General features: G+C 41.0%; 1 protein-coding gene across 4 annotated transcripts in view; it reads left to right on the top strand.

Annotated features, from left to right (window-relative positions):
* Positions 1-22899, top strand: part of SYNE2 (spectrin repeat containing nuclear envelope protein 2) — a 175665-nt gene that overhangs the window by 14354 nt on the left and 138412 nt on the right. For all 4 annotated transcript variants that reach the window (XM_069018486.1, XM_069018485.1, XM_069018487.1 and 1 more), the window contains exons 2-12: positions 3351-3466; positions 13042-13103; positions 14045-14140; positions 14421-14498; positions 14592-14684; positions 15846-16027; positions 17660-17856; positions 18303-18403; positions 19093-19194; positions 19930-20067; positions 20925-21089. In XM_069018486.1, coding sequence (XP_068874587.1) covers positions 3388-3466; positions 13042-13103; positions 14045-14140; positions 14421-14498; positions 14592-14684; positions 15846-16027; positions 17660-17856; positions 18303-18403; positions 19093-19194; positions 19930-20067; positions 20925-21089 — 1293 coding nt within the window. In that variant the 5' untranslated portion in view covers positions 3351-3387. The remainder of the gene's footprint in view (positions 1-3350; positions 3467-13041; positions 13104-14044; positions 14141-14420; positions 14499-14591; positions 14685-15845; positions 16028-17659; positions 17857-18302; positions 18404-19092; positions 19195-19929; positions 20068-20924; positions 21090-22899) is intronic.

Genomic DNA, 22899 nt, shown 5'->3' with positions numbered 1-22899 from the left:
GGGCAGGGCAAAATGCATCTGCTGTGTTGGATGGTGAATTGAGGGTTTGAGGGACATGAAAGCTTTAGCATAAATTTACCTGGTATGAGCTGTGTGTCTTCACAGCCTGCACTGTTATGGATTTGTTGAGTGGATGTCTGTGTTTAAAGAAAAAAGTTTAAAATTTCCCATCCTTTTGGGACGTAGGCCACAAACTGACTTCAAAATAAAATAAGAGCATGTGCTTTTCTTCATTTATACATGTTCTGTGATCATGTGCTGTAATTTATGTTAATTAATTAATAAATTAAGTAACTTAATTAAAGTTTATTCATCCTTTAGAGCTTAATATACTTTCTGCTTTGAAATCCTGGAAGTTTTAGTAGCTTTAACTACTTTATTGGTTAGAGATCTGAACTGAGATTGGGGTCCCACCACATGAAGTGCAGTGCAAGCACATAAAAAGAGACACTATGTGTTGTTGCTGTAACTGGCAAGGGTTGGGAACAGAGGAGGAACAGTCACAGAAAGGTTAAAAATATATTTTGTGTTGTTTATGAAATGTCCATCAGAGTTGTTCATGGCTCTTGCATACTTTCCTGTTACTATAATGGAATTTTAATGCCAAATCCTGCTCCCTTTCTCTGGACTGTGGTCCCAGTGACTCTGGCATCAGTCAAGTTAGTTGAAAATAAATTGGCTCTGCCCAGGTCATCATCTCAAATGTGGATGCTTTGAAGTTGAACAGATCTGTATTGTTTCCACTGTTAGGGAGTTTGCTTACATACTTCCCACTTGGGTCATTTGTCATCACCTTCAAGGTGGTGATCAAAAAACCAAATTCAAGACTTTGTCTTACCCAAAAGATATTAAGGCCACCTAACATTTTACATTTTCAGACTTTAGGTTTGTATTGTTTAATCTTGAGAGAAAAAAGAAGGGAGTTTCCCAGGAAAGATTGCATTGCCTTGGGCATAGGCAGCAATAGCTGTGAGCACTGGATTCTTGCTCAGCCCTTGCCCATCCTCAGTTTATGTAAGAGCCCAGTATTTATCACAGAATTATAGAATTCCAGGTTGGAAGGGGCATCAAGGACCATGTGGTCCAATATTTTGTGCTAAAAGCGTGGTCCAGACAAGATGGCACATCATCCTGCCCTGTCAAATCGTAGCAGTGCCAGTGTTGTGGAATCCAGCACTTCCCCAGGGAGATTAATCCAATGAGTGATTGTTCTGCAAAAAGTTTTCCTCTTGTGTCTAATCAAAATCTCCCTAGCAGTAACTTGTACCCACGACCCCTCGTCTTTTCCATGTGACTCCATGTAAAAAGGGAGTCTCCATCCTCTGTGGGCACCCTTCAAATACTGGAATGTGGTAATAAGATCTCCTCTCAGCCTTCTTTTCTCAAGGCTCAGCAAACCCAGCTTTCTCAGCCATTTCCCCACACAGGCCTCCCAGTCTTTTGGTCATCTTTGTGCTCTTCTTTCTCCAGCCTGTCCACATAATATCTTGTACAGCGTGGTCCCAAACTGCAGCCAGTATTCCAGGTGTCCTGACAAGTGCTGAGCACAGTGGGATAATGACTTCTCTATCTCTGCTGGTGATGCCCCTGTTTGTGCTGCCCAGCATTTTGTTGGCTCTCTTGGCTAATTTAGTGATCTTCTGATTTACATCCTAACCTCAAGGCTTGGCTTGTTTATATCATTGTGTTCTTTTGCCAGCCAAAGATCAAATTAGTTCTTTCCCTCCTATTTGTGCTTGCTAAGCTAGCCAAACTCTTGTAAAATACATCTTTCTTTGTTTATCCAGACAGGTCTGACCTTTACCTGCCCCAGCTGAACTCCCCTTTCTTGAATCTGGTGCCTTGAGTTGCAGTTTTAAGTTGGTGTCTTGCAGAAGTGCTGCATGGTCACTGTAGCAGTTGGAATCAGTGCTTCAGCCTTATGAGCTAGTATCTATTTCTCTAGAAATCCAGAGACTTTTCTTGTTGCCTTTTTTCTCTCTGTCTGGCCTTTGCTTGTCATCAGTGAAGTGACATCCCATGGCAGGGGGGTTGGACTGATGGTCCCCTCCAGCCCAAAGCATGCTGTGATTCTAAATGTGGGCAATAACCCCATGTCTCATGTAGGTGCTGTAAATGTGAATTGATTGATGTTTGTGAAGTGTTCAGATGCCAGGCTGGTGAGTGTCATAGAAAATCTTGTGGGGGTTTCAATAATCCTGTCATCAGAGCAGCTCTTGGATAAAGCACAAGGACACACATTGTTCAGGGTGAGGAAAGTAAAATATTGAAGAGCTCCTTGTGAAATGCATGTTCTCCTTTCTGCTCAGTGAAGGAGACAGAGAGTGAGGAGAAATAGTATGGAGTGGGGTAAACAAAGGCTGCCTCATGATTCATGTGCACAAGGGAATGGATGTAAGAATTTCTCTGGCATTCCTTAATGTTGTATTTCCTGACTCATCTATTCACACCCTTTATTTTGACATATACTTGGTGAATGAGTTATTAATACACGGTGTGGAAATCCTAGAGCTTCTGGTAAAAAGGTTACAGTTGTGTAGGTAACAAAGCTTGTTTAAGATTGAGCCCTTATTTAATTTTCAGCTTAATTTCTTTTTGAATTTGTTTAACTTCTGGGTTCTTGATAAAAATAAGTCTCTATCTTAAGCATCCAGTTCTTCCTACAGTGGCAAATTGAACAATATAGCTACTGCAGAACCAGGAACACTTGTAGTTTTTTAAGGAAGATAGAGCATATTGTTTTCTAAAGTTACATTAGCGATAGAAGAGGTGTCCAGGGTGAGGAAAATGGAGGAGTTGGAAAAGAAACTCCTTCATGGGGATTGAGGAGTAACAAAGGTAGCAGACAGTACCGGAGCAGTTGTGTTGATTCTCTTATGATAACTGCTGCTTTTTCGTTTCAGCTTAATCTTTGCAGATTCTTCCTGAGTTCTGCAACAATTACCCAGGCAGGAAGGGAGATCTGAAAGGTACAAGGATTAAAAAAATGAGGTTTGGCAGCTACCAGTCTGCAGAAGGCACTGTGAGCTTTTGTCACCTCGGCTTTCTCAAAGAAAGGAACGGTGTTTGAATTTTCCTGATCCTGGTGCTTTTGTTTTCGTGGTGAGATCCACTGGGATCCCTGGTTTGTATTGTGGAGTGCTGCTGGCCACTGTTAGAAGAGAGTCAAAGGACCAAAGCTTGGGTTCCTGCAGTAGGAACAGTAACTTTATTTTGTCTAAGCTAAGGAAACAGCTGACCAAGGGAAGAAAACCCAAAAAAAATGCACATCTTGGTGCCACATCATCATTGAGCGTCATCAATTCTTATAAAACTGTACTGATTTTCTTCTTTTTTTAATATCATTTCAGTTTGGAAGTTGATTAAAGAATCTCCATAGAATTCAATATGTCATCACAGCAATCATCTGCATCAACAGAGGAGCAGGCTTCCTCTGAAATAGATGATCTCCATCTAACGCTGCAAGGTAAGTCATTGAAGTTTTCTGTGCCTTTTTAATTTAGATTTTTGTCAAAAATCTGTGGCTGTGTGTACAAGTTGAAGGGAATTCTGAACAACCTGTTTAAACTTGTGTTCTGGTGAGTGTAGTTCATGTCTGTGCTTCTTTGCAGATGTTTCTATGTTTCATGAGAGAGGTTTCAGCAGGGAAATGAAAGATAAGCTCTTGCAGTACTTTCTTGTGATATTTTCAGATTAGTTGCCTTTTTTGGTACCAATGTGCTCACTGGTTCTTATGCTTTGTTACTCAGAATACATGTTCTTGTAAACTGTTTTGGAAGCAACCACCAGCATGAAAACAGGCCAGTTCATTAGTTTCCTTGTTTTCAGCTTGCTGACAATTAGGTGATTGCATTGAGCTGTCTTAATGAAGCTATTGACTACAGTACTATTTTATTCTATTTTATTCGGTTTTCTGTTTTTACTGCTATATCCCCTGCAAGTGGGGATAATTCTCATGGCTTCTAAACAAATTAGTTATGGGTCAGAATCTTTCATCTTTACTTGTCATGAGTTATAATTCCTTAAGGAAGCACTCACTAGCTGATTTTTACTTGTTTCAGTTTAATGGCATCTACCTGGACAGTTAAGTGATGATGAGTGCATCTGACCTGGCCTCTCAGAACTTTCAGGTTTTCCTTACTCACATGTTGAATTTCCTTCTATAAGAATTTTCTGTGAAGGTTGACTTTGCTCTGAACATATTCATGGAGGCTATCAGGGAGTCTAGTCCAGGCAGCAGGACTAGCCCTGCTGAAAAGCTTGGTTTTGATGTGTTTAGACTAAGCCTGGTTATTCTAGAATGGATGGGCTAACTTGTGTTTCCACAGAGCTATTTCTTTTTAATTCCCTTGCAATGAAATTTCTATGGTTTCTTGGTTGAAACAAATATGTTGAAAACAGATGGTGCAAAAGAATATTCTGCCAAGTTGCTTCTGTGATCCATATTTGCACTAATACTGTCGTTGCAGCAATGTGTTTTGACGAGTGAGGGTTAATAGTGGTCCAAAGCCGAGCATCTTTAATGGTGAATTTTCTTCCATTTTGCTTCAGTATTGCATTTTCAGGAGAACAAGCAAAAACTTGTAGCAGACAGGAGCTAGTCTGACTTTTGCACCAAGCACAGCTTGTCAGACACACATTTATTGTGCCAGTCAAACAGCCCTGGGTAGAAAAGCTGAGGTGGCTGTTGTTGTGAAACAGATTTGGAAAACACTCTAGCTTTAAGGCAGATTTAAAGTTTCATGCCATTTTAGGACAGGGTTTTACTTTCAAATTATTCTTTTTTTTCTGGAAAGTCAGATTGGTGTTTGTGTTGAATAACAATTGAGCTTTTTGGTCTATCTCATTGAAGGAGCCCTGCTTAGTAAAATTGAAATGACTGCATTTCTTTGCTGTAATAAATGGAGCTCTCAGATTATGCTGAAATGAGCACACTGCAAATCTTGTGCCCAAGCTGCCTGTGCCTGGCTGTTGTAAAACATCCGGAGACATCCCGTAGAAGTGACATGAGCAATTTTTTGTAATGATTGAAGACACAACAAATGGTACTGACACGTTTTGTGTAAGAGCTGTGGCGCTGCAGCGTCTGCTCAGGGTCAAACAAGCAAATGGCAATACAGCTGTGAGGAAGCACTGAAGACACGCTCCCTGACATGACATGTAGGGACCATTAGCAGCTCTGCTCACAGATCTGTGGTAGCAAAGGTCAAATAAGAAGAATAGGGTCACTCAAGGAAACAGGTTTTTCCATTAACAGGAATCTCAAGATGAGATTTGCAAAGCAGCCGGTGACATTGATTGCTTTAAATCTTGAGGTCCACCTGGGGAAGTGTTAGAGGAATTTCAGATTCAAGGAATAGCTGCTTATAACTATCAGAAAAGCAGCTTACATTTTGTGTGACTGCAGATGGATGTAGAACTTGCTACGATCTCCTTTTTCAAATTGCTGGGATACAGCTTCAAAGAATGTGTCCAGCATTGTATAATACACAGCGTAACGGGAGACATGCATAAATGGTGCACAAGGAAAAAGCAAGAGTGAGATCTAGTCTGGATGTAGTCTAGATATATTTTGATCTACTTTTCAATTCTTTGTGATCCAGTCTTCCATTATTCCTGAAAGGCATCCCGTGAGGATAGAGCACTTGTCCGGTCTTGTTAATTAGGGCAAGATCAACTTAATGTGTCAGTTGGTTTGGTCATATAATTTTGTGGAGTTTATGCCTAAAAAATGTAACAAAATCATTAGCTTTATTTTTTTTTCCTTCCCTGCCATGCGTAGGTATGTTATTTTAGGTATGTTTGGCTGTTATTTAAGTTACAGACTTCTGCAAGGACAGCACTTTTGGGAAGAAAAAGAAGGGGGAAAAAAAGGGAAAGAACAATCTCCTTTAGGTAATTAGTGAAGAGTTTACTACTGAGTAGCTCTTAATTATTATAGAATTCCTATTAATTTATGGGTAGTTGGTTAGTAGTGTAAAAGCTTATTAGTGGGTATTTTGGTAGAAGAGTGTTTGAGGGTGAACACTGATTTTCCTTAAAAGTGTTTGGCTTAGAAGATGCCATAAAGAGATTCACTGGAAAATAGGTAAAAATGTAACTTTGTCCTCAATACATCTTTCTTGTCAGCTGATTACTTTAAGGAGACTTAATGAAGCTTGAAAAACGTGAAGAAAATATGTGAAGAAATGAAAGCAGTATGTTTTCTAATGCCCCCATCTCCAGGCATTTTCAAATGGTAAAGCTAGTCACAAAATCATGAGGCTGAAGTAAAGGGCTGCAAGAATATAAACCCTTATATATGGATCTTTTCAGAATTATGTATTGCTCTTTAACCTTTACCAGTTTTCAGGCTGATATCCAGATGAGAGTAATAGTTACCCCTTCCCTCCCTGCCAAGAAAGTGGAAATTGCTATGAAAATGCATGATGTCAGGAACTGGCAGGCTTCTTTTATTTTCTTTTTTTCCTTCCCTCTGTCCCAGATGTTACAATTAATCAGATTAAGGTCGGCATTATCTGTGTCCTTTCCTTCAGCACCTCTCTGCTTCTTCCCAGTTTTCTGATGCAGCACAACTTACAGCAGCTGCAGGATTGCTTTGTGTCCTTGCACAGCCATGTAAAAGTGCAGGTGAAAAACCTGGAGCTGGACCTATTGTGGTTATATCCAGTGTGGGGGGGGGAATACTTAAGGAAAGGGTTTCTCTTGCCAGGCGATCTGCAAACATCTTGGTGAACAGAGGATGCTTGACAGGGAGATGCTTCATTGCACCACGGACCGTCTTTGAAACCTGAAGTCACTTTTGGTGTGGGATGGAGCAGGCAGGAGCTCAGGGCTTGGCTGGCAATGAGCATGGGAGGAATAAAGCAGGATCCCTGTTGTATGTCTCCTCCTCCCATGTCTCCCTCCCATCACTGCGTTATGGGCTGGCCCCAGAGAGAGGTCCAGCCTGCTGCTCATCCTTCTGTGAATTGAAGAGGCACAGTCAACATCCAAAATTGCCTTTAGCTACTTGAGATGAGGAGGTATGTCACCTCCTTGGTAAGAGAAGGGCCTCCTGGCAGTGCTTTGGGAGCAGCTGGAGATGGAATCATGCTTTGCTGCTGAGCAGGAGTGCGGGATTGCAGCGAGGGGAATGCGCGGCTGCTCGCGGCTGGGTGGCTGCAGCAGGAACTCTGCAGGGTTTGTGGCACTCTGGAGTGGGATTATTTTTTGCTTTTGGAACACAAATCTCTTTAACTGTGGGAGGATTCAACCTCTGTTTTCTGTCCCATGCACAAATCCTTCCCCTGTCTTCCCTAGGATAGCAAACAGACCCTGTGTGTGGCACTTCCCACCAAGCCTGTGCAGAACTCTGTTTTCCCTTTTCTTTTCATGATTGCTGAGCTAATTCAAACACAAGAGAGTGTTTTAGCTCTTGGAGTTTGGGGTATGTACTTACTCTTTCACTGTTTAATTAACTGCAGGGGTCCTAATTTTTGGCTCCACTTATTAATCTGCATGTGTGTTACTCTTTATAACTGTAACCCAAAGGATGATAATACAGGAATGTGGTTGCTAAAACTGAAGAGAGTTTTTGAAGAAAACTGTTTTTAAAGAGAGTTTAGTGATAAAAATGAATGATACTATTTTCATGCAGTTATGCCTAATGCTTTATGAATGATTTCTCTTTAAGTGAAATTGAAAATATGGAGATGTGTATGGATAGGTTTTGTTGTGCAGCTTGTAGTAGATTGTACTCATCTCTGAGTAAAGGGAGATTTCGAGACCCTCTTAATTCATCCAGAGGTCAGGTAGATTAATAATTCTTAACCCAGCTTTTTTTTTTGTTTTAATTGTATGTCTCACCTGATGGGTCCACTTGCTTATTACAGCTACACTTTTTTTTCTTTAACTAGAACGATTAAGAAAAAGCCCATTAAATGTTTATTACGATTTTACAAGGGTGACTTTTACAAATTGAAAAGCTCCCATAGGAGCTGCACAGAAACTTATTCCTGGTTTATGCTGCCCAGGTGAGGGAACTGCAGTTCCCCTAACTGCACAGCTTCGTGGCATGTGACAGGGCTGATGGTAGTGGAGAGGCAACTGGCACGTGATGCTGCCTTGAAAACATTCAGTCATGGGTATTTTTGTCTGCTTCACATGCCTAATGTAAAAAATAGATTGGATAGTTGCATAAAAGTGTTCCCTGCTAGGTAAATTTCAATTCGTTAAAGGCATTACCTGATGCATAACTGGTTAAAAACTGGCATTAAAATGCCAAAGGAGTGGGTGGCTCCTGAGGCACCTGTAAAGGGCACTGGAGGCCACTACAGTCAGATCCCTGCTTCACTGTGGATGTTCTTTAAAGTGTTAGAAAAGCCACTTAAGTGTTTATCTTTAAAAGTATGTTTATATCTAAATGATGTGACTTGGTACCTTTAAGAATTTAATCTGCAGCCTGCTTATACCCCTGAGCACTAAACATCACATTGTGGTGGCAGTAAAGACAGTGGTGATGCAGAGCAGGGCTGCTCCAGCATCCTGACAACAAGAACAGCAAAAGGGTTTAAGAAAGCCAAGAGGGCAAAGCCTGGTGTGAACACACTTCCTGAGTTAGCAGCACTTTTGGTAAATTGGACAATTTGCTTTCAAAAGGAAAAGGAGGTTGAAAGGAGTAGTGTAGAAAGTTTCCACTTGCTTCACTGATGTGGTAGTAGTGATTTAGTTAATATTTATATAATACTTGGATTTGAAAAGACCCATACCTGCTTGTAGAGGTATTTTCCTCATCTTCATTGGGCTTTGGATAAACTTCTCAATCTTGACAAAAAATTCTGTGTTTATTTTTAATTGCTTAACACCATGTTGCTGAACATAAATGCTGGAAATAAGTCTTTTCCCTGCTTTCCTGTCTGCAGAATATGAAACTGTTGCTGGGTGGAAGGGAAGGGACTGTACAGAGGGCTTGGTGGTTAATTGCTCACTCTCTCCCTGGATTGGCAAGTATTTAATTGTTCTTCTGATGGTTCCAGTCATTTAAAGAATGTACTTGCTTGGTGTATTAGGTCATACCAGCAGTGCTGTCTTGAAGGAGCTCTCCCTGTTATCCCTGCTACCTATCCTTTGGTTCATTTTGCTGGGGAATCAGGGAGTGTGGAAATGGTTGTTTGGAATGAAACTGAAGAAGAGAAGGTGCTGTGGCTGTCTGTGGGCACTGGGGCTAGAGTTAGCCCAACACAACCTTTGTCCCTGCACATGTGGTGCATACACTGCATTATGAACACCAGCTCTGTTGATCTGTTCCTGATGAGCTCCCTGCACGCTGCTGTAGACATAGCCTCAGCTGACCTCGGTGAAAGGAAGATATAAAAATATCATACACAAGAGGTAATTCCTCCTGGTGAAGCAGAGATGAGGCAGGCTTGTGCTCATTAATTTAAAGTGATTGCTTAGAATTATATTTTTTTTAAAAAGAAGCCTTACAGTTGTAAATTGTTCACTAGCAGTGATATGCAAGTCCTTGTGATAGAAGAAATCCTCTTTGCTGTTTGGTGACAGGGTTTGATGAGTGTGGAAGGACAGGCTACATCTGTTCTGCAATTATTTGCTTCCCCCAGCTCCCTGCCGAAGGAGATGGTTCTTTCCTTGGAGCTGCCATTCCCCCACCTCAGGAAGGGAGGCACAAAAGGCAGCAGGGAAGAGGAGACCAATTTTAAGTCTTGTTTTTTCTGCATCTCAGTTAAAGGAGGGCTGAGAGTAAAACAGTGGCTGGCAGTGCTGCTGCTCTCCTCTCCCTCCTGGGAGAGTTCAGCACTCACGTGGTCCTTGCCATGTCCCTGTGCTCCTAATGATCAGCCTGGTTTGTAGCACTTGTTGGTAGCTCATTACTGAATAAAACAGTCATTGTCCAGCAGTGTGTATTGATTTTTAGCTATCCTACGTGACACGTTGCTTGTATGTGTTATTCCTTCCTGAAGAGTTGTTAACACGGGGTGAAATATGATAGATTTTGGGTATTTTCGGATTGCCAGGTTCTTATTCTGTTCTGTCAGATCCACTTTTTAGCTTAGTGAGTTTTGACCCAAAGTAAAGGGAATGATCAGGGTTTGGGGTTTTTTTATAGCTTTTTTATTCTAGGTCAGTGACATTTTGAAAACTAGGGCAAGGTCAGTTAGAGTGCTACAAAAAGGCCTAACAAAGAATCCATTCACCTTCATAAAAATAAAAATCCGTATTAATTAACCACGTGGTAGAGATAAGAATTGGAGAGCTTGATTAAATCATTAGCGCCTCTGAGCAGCAGCAGTGTCAGAGGGGAGCTGGGAGGGAAAACACAGCCTGAAAATTGCAATCCAGCCTCCTGCCAAGGTGCCAGGAGCACATCTGTACTGAGTGTGTGTGGGGTGGCCTGCGTGGAAACACTGACTGCTTCACTACAAGCTGGGGGAATGCTGGCAAGCATGGATTTCTGTTACTAGTTCAGGGGGAGATTCTATTATTATTATTTGTTTGGGTAGGAAAAATAAGGCACATTGCAGCTGAGGCAGCAGCTGCTTGGAAGGCAGCCCAGTGGGTTGTGTTAGGTAGCTTGTGGAGGGTTTAAGATGCTTTTAGGTGTGTGCAGTGGAATAACCACCTTGTACTTTCACTAGGTGAGACATTTGCCTGAGAGCTGCCCACGTGAATCAACACTTGCAGTATCTGGCCCCTATTGCATAATGAAGCATGTTAATATGGCTGTTAACCAAAACAAGGCCAAGTGTCTCATCCTAACCATCTGTAACCAACCCCAAATGCAAGTTCTTCAAATCAGCAGCAGCACTGTGTGTTTGGCAAGAGCTGCAGCTGCAGGAGTCACTGGCGTCAGGCAGAGTAGTCAATATTTGCTCTCTATCCCTTTTCAAGTGCTAGCGCTGCCAGCCTTGCCTGCCTGATAAAATTGAGCGCAGCTACTCAATAATTACTCGTTGGGTAATTGGAATGGCTCCCACATGGTGTTCAGCTGAAGGGTGTGGCTGGCTCCTGTGCTAACATGAAGCCGGTATCCCCATGCTATTTTTGTCCTCCTTGTGAGCAGTGCAGCGTTGTTGGGGCTGTGTGACATGTTTGTGCTTAACTTAGTTTTCCGAACAAGACCTGATTTTGTCCTGTTGTTTTTGTCCGTGCCTTAGAGATTGCACTTATCTTACTGTTGAGGGCAATCTTTGTGGTGCTTAGAAAGAATCCTAAAATGATCCAGCAAGCAGGGGAAGCCAATTGCTTCATGCTCTGGCAGGATGGTGGTGTTGCAGATTAGAGGAGGGCTGTTGAAAGACGCCTTCACTACAGTAGGATGCAAAGCAGTGCTCAAGCACGTAACATGAATGTTTTTGTTGCTGCTCACCCGCCCAGTGAGGCAGAAGGCAGCCTATGGGGTGAGGAGCAGGAGCCTGGGTTATCCTCAAGCGAATTTCTGTGTTTCATGAGCTGATGAAGCTCTGCAGCAACTCCTTTGGGCTGTCTTGGATCATGAAAAGACCCCATGACTGGGGTTTGTGTTTGCAGATTCCAAGAGTGTAGTAAAGTGTGGGACATTTTCCTGTGAGTGGTGTTTTCATTTTCATGGGCAGAACAGTCAAGTTTTTTTTTTTTTCCCCCAAGGGCTTGATATTTTTGGTATCCTTCATCCTGCCCAGCCTACCAAAACATACATATCTATTCTGAGAAGTATTGCACTTGCCTTACAATGTCAAACCTTCAATTAATCTTTTGAGCAAGAACACACTTTGAGAGGCAGAAGAGATGGTCTGTTCCCACCCTGTCTCCCAGATTTGTTTCTCCACGCAAGCCTTTTCTGGGAAGCCAGCCCCAATGCTTGCAGTCAAGGTTGCTATGGAAAGGATGTTAAAAAGGAGTTTGTATTCAGGCTGGCTCTCATGAGCCTTTGGGATGGCTGCTGGCGGCAGATGTGAGCCCATCATCTTAGGGGCCAGCACCTCTGTCACCTCAGATCTGTGTACAGACATCCAGCCCCTAAGGATGTAGGGTTTTGTGGTGTGGCTTGGACATGGAGTGTATTTTTTGGGAGGGGACATGGGCTGGGCAGTCAGGTGATGCACTGCCCCTGGCAGGGGTGGGTCTGGGAAGCTGGTCTGGTCCAGCTCTGCTACGCACCCTCTGCTTCAGCTTCTGGGGGAACTGGACTTTTCTCCATCTCTGCTGCCCACAGGCAGGTGTGAGGAACAGTCTAAATACTCTGGTTTTTAAAACATGGGCTTAACCAGCTCCCTGTCCCCCTGCACAGCTGCTGGTAGTTGCTCACTGTGTGGCACCATGAGGGCTCCTGGTGCAGAGCTGGATCTCTGTGTCACTGGGTCATGCTTTGAGTCCCATTTCACTGTTTTTTGCTGCAGCGCAAGTTCAAGCACTTCCTTCTTCCTCTTGCCAGTATTAAGACCATGGGTGCTCCTTTTTGGCTGGATTAATTGTCTGTACACCCCAGGGAGGGCCCACCAGTGGAAAGGATGCTGTTAGAGGGTGTATTTCCCCATGACAGCCTCATAACTCTCTCCAGCCCTTCACTTAGCAAAGATTTCTCATTGTGGGACTTCACCTACAGATGTGCATTTATCCCCTAACTCCAGCCTGCATCCAAATTAATGGATTTTGGCTTTTCCTGAATTTCAAGATGTGTCTTGTACTGATGATGGCCCTGAGTCCTTGAAGGAACATTTACAAATGAGCAGAGCAGTTGTAGACATATTTCTCTGTAGAATTATGTGTTCATCCTGCTCTTTGTATTTGCTGATCTTCTGAGAAAACCTTCATTAGTTATTCTCTTCATCCTGTAGGTTATGCTTGATGGTTGTAGAGGTCTTTGCAGTATCAGCTCAGCAAGCAAGAAAATATCAGCTGTAAAACAAGAGTTGAAAAGAACTAGTATTAAATAGTAACTTAATATCTGGAAGAACAGACCTTGGGTTTGAGGTGGATGCCATGTGTCTTTTTGAGAAAGGGGAATAAAACCTGATCATTTTTTCCATTAACTTTGTTTTCTTTTTTGTTTTTATTTCCTAGTCCAGCGAGAGTTTACACAGAAGAAAACCTTCACTAGTTGGATAAATTCAATATTGGCAAAGGTAAATGGGGGATTCTTTAGCAAAGACATGCCTTTTGCCTTTTTGATTCAGATATGCTGCTTAGAGATGAAATTTTTTAGGAATAAACAAAATTAGTACAAGTTTTTTTAGGCACTGGATGGAAAAAGTAGCCCCGAGAAGCATTTGTTTAGGAGGTGCAGCAACACTGTATTGGGGCATGTCCAAGGACATTTGTATGAGGTGGTTTGTGTGTAGATCCCACACTTCCTTGCTTGTGTGGTAAAACTTGTGGTGGATTGAGGCACATGTCTCAGGGTTTTATGAGTTTCTGAGTTTACAACTGGTTTTACTGTGATTAGGTAAGTGTCATTCTATTATGCAATCCAAGAACATGAGTTTAATGAGATGACCTGCATGACTGGTAAGTATTAAGACAAACCACATAGTAGTGTAGGTGCTCTTTAAGCATTCAGAAAACAGCTCCTGCAGCATGTGCTGGGGCTCTGACTTGCTCAGGTAAAAAAAAAAAAATAAAAAAAAATCCTGTTTTGTTCCCTCCTTGAGCAGAAGCTGCTGAGCTCATCATAAACTTGTGTTGCATGGGGGAAAATAGGTTTAGTTATGCAGCTCTATACTCAAATTTGTACTTAATATTAAGATCTCAAAATATGAATTAACTGCCATGTTTAGCTTTCCCTTTCTTTAATTTTTTTTTCTTTTGCCACAGACCTCCTTGAAAAATACAAATGCTTGGAAGTGAGGCCTAAAATTACCCTTATAACACAGAGGCAGGACAAAGGGGAATAAGACACAAACATAATAATGGATTAGAAGAAGCAGGATGTGGGTGTTTAGATGCAGGATTTTTATTGCAGCTTAATGAAAAAAAATAAAGGATGCTAAATATTATTTAACAGCAGAGTAATCTGTGATGTTTTGTAGTGTGTTGAATTCAAAATGACAAAAGATTTATCTTGCAGCATACCCCTCCTTATGTTGTCTCAGACCTGTATACAGACATACAGCAAGGACATTTGCTTCTGGATCTGTTGGAAGTGCTTTCAGGTCAACATCTGGTAAGACAGAGTAATAAAAATATTACCTCAATCCTTTGTCAAGTCCAGCAAAGATTTCTGGATATGCTTAACTGCAACCATATGAATCATCCCTCTGGAGTCACAGAGTTAGTTTCAAGTGACTTATTTTTATACCATTGAGTCTGAAACATGCAGAAGTAAGTTGATCCAAAGTAATTTATGAATCTTTGCAGGACTTCCCTTATCAAAATATAGAATAAAATTAATTCTTATGGTTGAAGTTATAACCTGGTTTGTTTGTTTTTTTTTTGCTTTGCAGCCACGGGAAAAAGGATTTAATACTTTCCAGTGTAGAAGTAATATAGAAAATGCTTTGACATTTTTAAAGAGCAGATCAGTGAGTATTAACGTCAAAATTCACAACTAAAGCCAGTTTAGCTGGTGGAACATTTTCTTTGTTAACAATGATCCCTTTTTTCCCTCTCCTTAGCTGAAGCTCATAAATATTCATGTAGCTGACATTATTGAAGGAAAACCTTCCATTGTGCTTGGCCTAATCTGGACCATTATATTTCATTTCCATGTAAGTATTTCAGCGATGTAAGAGAGTTTTAGTAGAGGGGAAAGGCACAAAAATGTGTTGGCTTATGTCACTGCCAAATGAGATGAATTAGTTCAAAGCAAAAGATAATTTTCTGACATGTGGAAGTCACAGGTCAAGGAGGAGATGCACCAGTGCAGTGATGAACAGTATCTAGCTGCAAATGGTAGGAAGGAATGATACTGAGATTTGTTTTTTGAAGTAACCAGTTAAAAAATAGGCTAAATTTTGCTTGTCTAAGGTCTGTAATGATTAAGCTCCAAAAAGAGCAGATAGTGTGAAGTGGCGCATCCATCTCCCTCAGAGGCAGCCCCACTCCTCTGTGTTGACTGTGCTTACAATGTACAATTCTTTTTTTTTCAGTACCAGTGCCTGAAATAACACAAAGGTGTCATAGTCACGTTTTTTATACAATAAGAGTGTGCATCTTGCATGGCATGAGGTTATGGGGAGGTGTGAAAGCAGAGGGCCTCGATGTAATCATGTTGTAGGGCTGCAGAGGATGCTGGAGCCAAACTGGCTTCTAGGGAGAACCCAGCAGTGAATGAACATCGGTGTACTGGGATGAACTGGTGACTGGGGCTCAGGAGAGCACTAAGAAGCAAAGTTTTCTAACAGTATTGAGCCTATGTTTTTCATGGTAGAGGTACTTCACTGCCAAAGACTCTTGTGCTGTGCAAGGCCTGTGCACTTACCTTTGTACCTAAACCGAGCATCTCTAACCCAATGGAGATCTCTGAGGCCTATCAAGTAGGTTTTCCTGCACCCTGAGTGAGCAGGCAAGCTCTGAGCATGCCTTATGGGGCACTCTTAACAGCAGAAAACAGAGCTGCTGTGGGCTGCTGTCAGTGGTTAGAGTAGAAATTGAATCAGAAGGTCCCTTGAGGTCATTGCTGGTACCCAAAGTGTAACACAGAGGTCTTTGGGTAAATATATCCTGCCAAAAAATTGCCTAAAGATGGGAATTCAGCATGAAATAGTTCAGATTGTGCAGATAAAAAAGCTTGATTTGATATGGGGGGGACAGGAAAGCTACTGTTACAGCTGTGATTGAGTCCTGTCTAATTCTCTGTGGTGTTCTGCCACTGATGCCTCAGTAATCTTTCACTGAAGCCTCAGTAAGTCTCCCATCTCCTCTGATAGATTGAAGAACTGGCCAGGACACTTGCCTGTACTTACAATCCAGTGAAGGCTGATTGTTCAAGTGCTGTTGACTCCTCTCCAAAGGCAAGCAGATCAGCTAAAAAAAGTGCTAAAATTAAGGAACGGTGGAAGATGTCTGCTACAAAGGCTCTTCTGTTGTGGGCAAAAGAACAGTGCTCGCTGTAAGTTCCATCCAAGATTTACAATTAGCATGCTACACTTTGTATTACTGCTTTCCTCTAAATGTGGTGGTATTTTCCCCTGTTTTTTAACATTACTTAGTGACAGCTTAGCAGAAAATCTTCTAAATTTCACTTGTGGTTACCAGTACTTTTAGCATCAATCAGCCCTAAATGTTTTGACGTGAGCCCTTTAAATATGATAAAGCGAAGTTCATCTTACTAATTAAGTACAGCAGTGTAATCTGAGCTGTTTGGCTTTTCTTTTTTAGGGGCTCCTGTGTGATAAGCATAGTGGAATGTTTACATGATTTGCTTGTTTTAATCCTCATGGCTGGCACTGATTAACAAAGTTTCAAGGATTTTCTTAATTTTTTTTTTAATGGAAAATGTAGGATTTCTGTGATTCCCACAACTCATGCTTTTCTGTCAAAACACTGCGTGATCCCCAAGAAGGATCCTGATCCTGGTGATCCTAGTCCCTAATTCTAACAAGATGTATCCATATGCTTGATGTACAGATAGCACTGCTGCTTTCGGTGGGGTGTTCACAGCACACAATCTAGAGCAGATATTTACATTTTCTTCAGGGGCTGCTGCTTCACTCCAGGATCTTTCAAATATGCTTTACAGTAATGTCAGCTCTTTCTCCACAGCTCTTTGGTTGTTTTATGTTCTAATAAAATCCTACTAATATTCCATGTTATTAGTGGGAGATAAAGGCCTTCATCAGCACATCAGACACTTTCTGCCAGTAGAATGGCACTGAGGTTTGCCTTGTAGCTGTGTTTTATCACAAGAAGATTAATTGGCACATCAAAAACAGCTCTTTGTCCATGTAATATTCCTCCTTCTTTTGCCTGTTTTTCAGCAATATTGCTGTCTGGTTTGCAGTATCATTTCTGCACTGTCGTTATGTTGAATTATTTTGTTGCCAGTGAATCCTATAGTTTCTGGTAAAGGAACAAATCTTGTAAGACTTGACCCATTGTTTTGTGATTAAATTTGGACATTAAAACCCCACATCTTTTCCATGCTGTAACATACTCATAACATAAAGGCTGCTTTTGGAAAGTTGTCCCCGAAGTCACTGTGACCTCCATGACTGGGCACCTCCCAGCACTATTCAGGCTGTGAGCATTAATAAAAGATGATTTAAAGACACTAAGCTAATTAAGAGAAAAAGAAATACTTTCTCCTGCACTAATACATCACTTTCAAGATTTGGATTTTCTAAAATGCCAGTTCTTGGTGTCCTTGCAGACACATGTTTATGTGTTAAACATGTTCTGCAGTGCTTTTCTTGTTGCTTTTCCACTCCACAGAATGCATAGATGTTGAGCACAAAGGTGATATTAGAAAGGATTTGGATCAGCAAAGTTTTATCTTCAGAATGCAATAGAAGACAAAAAGAAATAGAGTCATGTTGTAAAAATAGTGTAAAAATATGTAATTGCAGCAATTGGTAGTACTGGCTGTGCTGTTGTCTGAGTTGTGCAGATGTTCACAGGCAAGGTTCTTTTGGATTTGGTTCATACTCCATTTTACTGAATTTATATTCTGTTTCTAAATTTGTGCTTACAGCCTGTTTCTTTAGATGGCCTAACATTTTGTTTCCACTCATTTTTGGGATAGGCATGGCTCTATCAGTGTCACTGATTTCAAGTCCAGCTGGCGAAGTGGACTGGCTTTTTTAGCCATTATCCAAACCTTGAGGCCAGGTCTGGTTGACGTGGAGAAGGCAAAAGCCAGAAGCAATAAAGAAAACCTAAAAGAGGCTTTCAGAATTGCAGAACTGGAGCTGAATATCCCACGGCTTCTGGAGCCTGAAGGTAAATGATCAGCTTTTTAAAAATCTTGGTTATTAGGAGTGAGATTAAGATCATCCCTAAGACTGTGCTTAAGTCTGAAATGGAACACTGATGTTTGCTGTAATGCTCAGACCTGAGGTTCTTTATTTTATAACATCAGCTGTACTTAGGCACTGTAGAATTTTTGAATTGGCAGCAATTGCAGGAGCAATATGCAGAAGAAAGGATATGAAACCTTCCTGTTCATGGGAGAAACTTTTTCATTAGTTAATCATGTTCTATTAAAATATTCCCAAGGAAAAAAATTCTCATTATATATTAATGTCTGTCAATGGCATGTTAAGCGAGCTGTTGCAAAATAAACATGTTTATGGTAATGTGTTTTAATAACTGCAGCATAGTGTGTAATTATGTGATCAGGCCTAGAAGGCTGCATAATTATGTAAATGGTGTATTGGCTCTCGTAGATGTTGACATTGTGAATCCGGATGAAAAATCAATCATGACTTACGTGGCTCAGTTTTTGCAATACTCCAAGAATTTGCCTGAGTCTGAAGAAGACATGCAGGTATGACATGTTATCACTGAGGCATTTTCAAATGAATGTGCTTTCTTTGCCCAGTTTACATCTGAGTCAGTAACACAGAGTAGATCCTCTGATGCTACTGCTGACCAGACTGAATTGGCTTGAACTTTCTGTTGCTCCTGTGTGGTAGAAAAAACTCCATGTTACAGGTTTTTGATTGATCATACAGGTGGAATTGCTGTTTGGGTTGTTTTGTTTTTCATTTAACTATTACAGAGGACATTTTCAAGCTTGGTGGTCTTCGTGTGTTCTCTGAAGTCTGTGTAAATATGAAAGAAGAGGCAGACAGATTTGTAAATGCACAGAACAACCAGCTTTAAGTGTAGTAGCTGACATTTAAGGTGGACAGAAGTTACCACTCACAGATAACACTGACCTATTCTCTATGTTCTCTTATGAGAGTTTAATTGGTTATTCACCTACCTCCATACTGATACTCTCCCTTCAGAAGAACTGCAGTCAGGTCTTCTCTTGATACCTTCATATATCCAGGTGCCAGGTTTAAAACTTTGTCCCTGCTATGTAATAGTGCCTGACTCAAAATTCATCAGGGTCCCCAGGAATTATTTGTTTTTCAATAGCTTTGAATGGACTTTATCATATGCTCAGTGAGTGTTATTTTATGGCACAATGTGAAATGGAAAAATGAAATTTTCTGCTCTGATTACCAGGAAAAAGTAAGAGAGGCCATGGGCTGGTTGGCTGCACAGGAGAAGAAGTTAGCAAAGCTGCTGATGGAAACAGAGAATGAAACGTATTACCAGAAATACAAAGTAAGTTGCATTTTATATTTAACTGCATCTGTGAAAAGAATCTGCTTCTGTGAATATTTTTGATCTTCATTGCCTGAAGTGAAGTGTTAAGTAAGCTTTTAAACAAAAGTTGGGAATCTGACAATGAAGTTGTTAAATGCCCTCATATGATTGAAGGAAAGGTAGGATAAAATTCTTTCTGTTGTCAAAAAGAGGCTATTTCGTTTTTGAGCAGAGCTTTTGGAAAGAGTCAAGTAATGTCTGTCTTAATTCATGTAGTTGAAGACTTGGACAAGATTCAAGCACGTAGGCCCTTCACAGAGTTACCTTTGCTATTTCTGTGCTAATTACAACAGTAGGTTTTACCCAGCTGATGTTGTAGAGGAGTAGTTGAATTGCTGGCTATAGGTTGTGCTGAAGTAACATTTCCTTTGGCTTATGTTGCAGCCAGAGTTCGTGATAAAATGGCCCATGGGGAACTGTGAGAGGAGGAATTTTCCCTTTCTCTTGCTGGGAGGGGAGAACTGTGTTCTGACTGCACTGACATTATGTTAAATACAGACTTAGGGAATAGCACCTATAATTTCAGACCCAAATACTGCCTGAAGACAAGAATGCCTCTTGCTATCTTGCCTTTGCATGCATCACACCCTTTGAAGTTAATGGAACTCATCCCAGTGTGTTCAAAGGCAGGACTTGGCTCTGTGAGCTCCTGTCTGACGTCTTCTGTGAATTACTCTTCTATTTTATCCCTAGGAAATGATGTCATTTATGGAAACATTTAACCAAGAGAAAACCCCCTTTCTGCCTGTGTTGTCATCAAAAAGAGGTGAAGCTGAGCTGAGTGAAGGCCAGCAGCAGATGAGGGAAGAGTGGGATAAAGTGATCTCTCAGGTGAGAGGCATTTCTCACTCACCCCATTACCAGCATGACCATGTTGGAGGAAGAAGCCTAAGTCTACCTCAGGAACTCACACTGGGAAAAGTGGGGAGATGATGCTTTATTGGGAATGATAAAAGAGGTTTGGCCCTGAACCTGAAGTCCAGTCTGAGTGGCATTCAGTGCCCAAGAGGAGGCAGAAGGTGATTGTTTATTATCCTTCTGCCTCCTGAACCTCAAGACTGAAACTTCCCTGGAAAGTGCCCTGCATCTGGTTGTCTTGGAGCATTCTTCCAATCAAAGTTTTTGGCCTATTTATGCTTAAAAGTTTATTTTGGGACATAATTATGGCTCAGATAGTGATGCAGCTGGGAGAAGTGTGTTACTTTATTCTCTTCTGTGGCACAGATACTGATCTAGTGAGGCCTGGTTGGTCAGAGCTTTGCAGTGAGGTTGGCTGTGTTGGCTCAAACAGGGATGTGTAGGGCCATGCTGGGAATTGCTCTTTTTGGAAGAGATGTTCCCCTGTCAGCCCCATGACAGAAAGCTGTTCATCTCTATTTCCCCCCTATTTTTGCACCTAATTCACTATAAATTTCCCTGATGCTGGACCTTGGGATGGTCACCAGCAAAGGGAAATAATGCCAAATTCTCTGTGGTGTTACAGGTGGGTAGCAAACCTGGCTTTGAGGTAAACAGGGCTGATTTGCAGCTGACTTCACTGGAAGCTCTTTTTTTTGAACAGTGACAGGCATGAGGGAGTGGGTTCCTGGGATGTCTTGAGCACCAGCTTATGCAGCTTATGTGAGCATCTTGGGGATGGGGAAGAAAATAATAGTGAGAGATTTAATCCACTTGTTTTCCTTTTAAAGATTAATGAGTGGAAAGCGAGGCTGGACCAGATGTTGCCCTCCCCTCTGGATAGCATTGAGGCTTGGCTCCAGGAGGTGGAACGTCTGCAGGCAGAAGATTTGCCTGATTTGCAGGACCCATTCAAAGCAATATCTGTCTTCAGAGAAATAATTGTAATATTTAAGGTATGCTGATCACAAAGGAAATTCTGCTTCAGTTTGACCCAGCAAAGCACTTGTTAGGAAATTGCTGATTGACATTTTGGGAAGTGGTGTGCATATGTTTGTCTTCTGAAGATGAAAAGCTCTTCTGAACATACCTTTGAAGAATTATGAGTTTAATTAAATAACTGCATGGGTCTATAAGGCAGGTTTCAGACTTCACTGGGGTGAGATGAAATTCGAGTACTGCCTGAATGAGTAAATGATGCTGTTCTTTTTTATGTGGTTCCTGCAACTTGTTTGTTTGTTAAGTAATAACACAGGATAATTGCATCTTTATCTTTAAATCTCTGCTTAATGCATACCTATTCAGGAAAGCACTTGAGCTCAAGGTTACATTCCAGGGAGTTCAAGAAGTTTGTGTGTTTAAGGTTAAATAGTTCAAGAAGTTTGTGTGTTTAAAGCTAAATATTTGCTGAATTACTCTGCAGTTCCATTCAAAGCGAGGATAGACATTTTGATACCTTGGTACCATGCAAGTTATTTATTCTGATCTTCAAATATTTGCACAGATAATAGTTTAAACATCAATTTGAGTTTGAAAGTTCTGAAAGAGTAGATGTATTGAGGCCTGGTTGGATATTAAACGCCGTACTTGGTCTTTTTATAAACCAGTTTTCTGGTTTTGTGACATTGTCCTTAAAGAAAATTTGAAGGAATGGGCAGTGGGGGTTCTTGAAAGTGGCTTGATAACACCACTTTTTTGTACTCCTTCTAGTCAGTTCCTGATATGAGAGATGACTTTTTAACTGGTAACAGCTTTGTCAGTCTTTAGCCATTTGATCTAAAATTTTTGTTGTGCAACCTAAGTACTTAAAGTATATTTAAGAGTAAGATAGAGAGACTGATGTAATTTCTTAAGGGATTTCTTTTTTCCCATTGAACATGTAGATAAAATCATCGCATTCCTTCAGAAGAAGAAACCCATTAATGCCCAATTTCTGCCAAATCCACATTTCTTCATGGGAAGACATTCTGATGAGAATCTTTTCCCCTTTTAGTACCTCTTGTGTAGGGATCATATTGCCACGGTGGTACCTTATAATGCAAATTTTACTTGAGATCTAGGAAATTACCCACCAGTGCTCATATCAGTCTGACTGATACAGTGTTAAGATTACAAAATGAAGTGTAAAAATTTGTGCACCATTTTTGTGGTTGAGGGCTGTCCCAGGATTTAGCCATTTCGGTTAACATGCTTTGTGGCAGATTTTTTAACACAGAAATTAACTTCTGGCATATTTTTTATATGCCACTGAGAAATAGGCTTATCTTCTGTGCAATACATTTTATGTTTTATTTCTAGGTAGGGAATTTGATGCTGAGACACATGCCTGTAAATATTCCCCAATCATGGGACACTGGCCATCAGATGGTTAATTTGATATGCTGTCAGTGTGGTGTTTGACACAAATTTATTGAGCAGTCAAATGAACTATGGAGCAAGTGGCATAATAGATTTATTCAACAGGTTTTGCTGTCAGTCTTTGCTAAGGGATAGTACAGAACAGCTTTATATCCTGAAGCTGTTACAATGATGCTTTTTTCTCCTAAAGATGATAATGAAAGTGCAGAAAAAACTGATAGCAGGAATAGTGTAGAGTCATGTTCCTTATATTTAAGTAGATGCACAGTGACAAGAGAAATCAGGTAGTACTGCATTAAATACACACTTCAGAAGGTGATGAAGTGAATACTTCTATTGCACTTTTATGAGTAAAGACACTGGAAGATTGTCTTGTGCTGACTGGTTCTTAATAGCTCTTCCCCTAAT

The sequence above is a fragment of the Aphelocoma coerulescens genome, chromosome 5 (assembly GCF_041296385.1).
Source record: "Aphelocoma coerulescens isolate FSJ_1873_10779 chromosome 5, UR_Acoe_1.0, whole genome shotgun sequence".
Lineage (NCBI taxonomy): Eukaryota > Metazoa > Chordata > Aves > Passeriformes > Corvidae > Aphelocoma > Aphelocoma coerulescens.
Note: the sequence above shows the minus strand (reverse complement) of the source record. Positions and strands in the feature narration are given on the sequence as shown.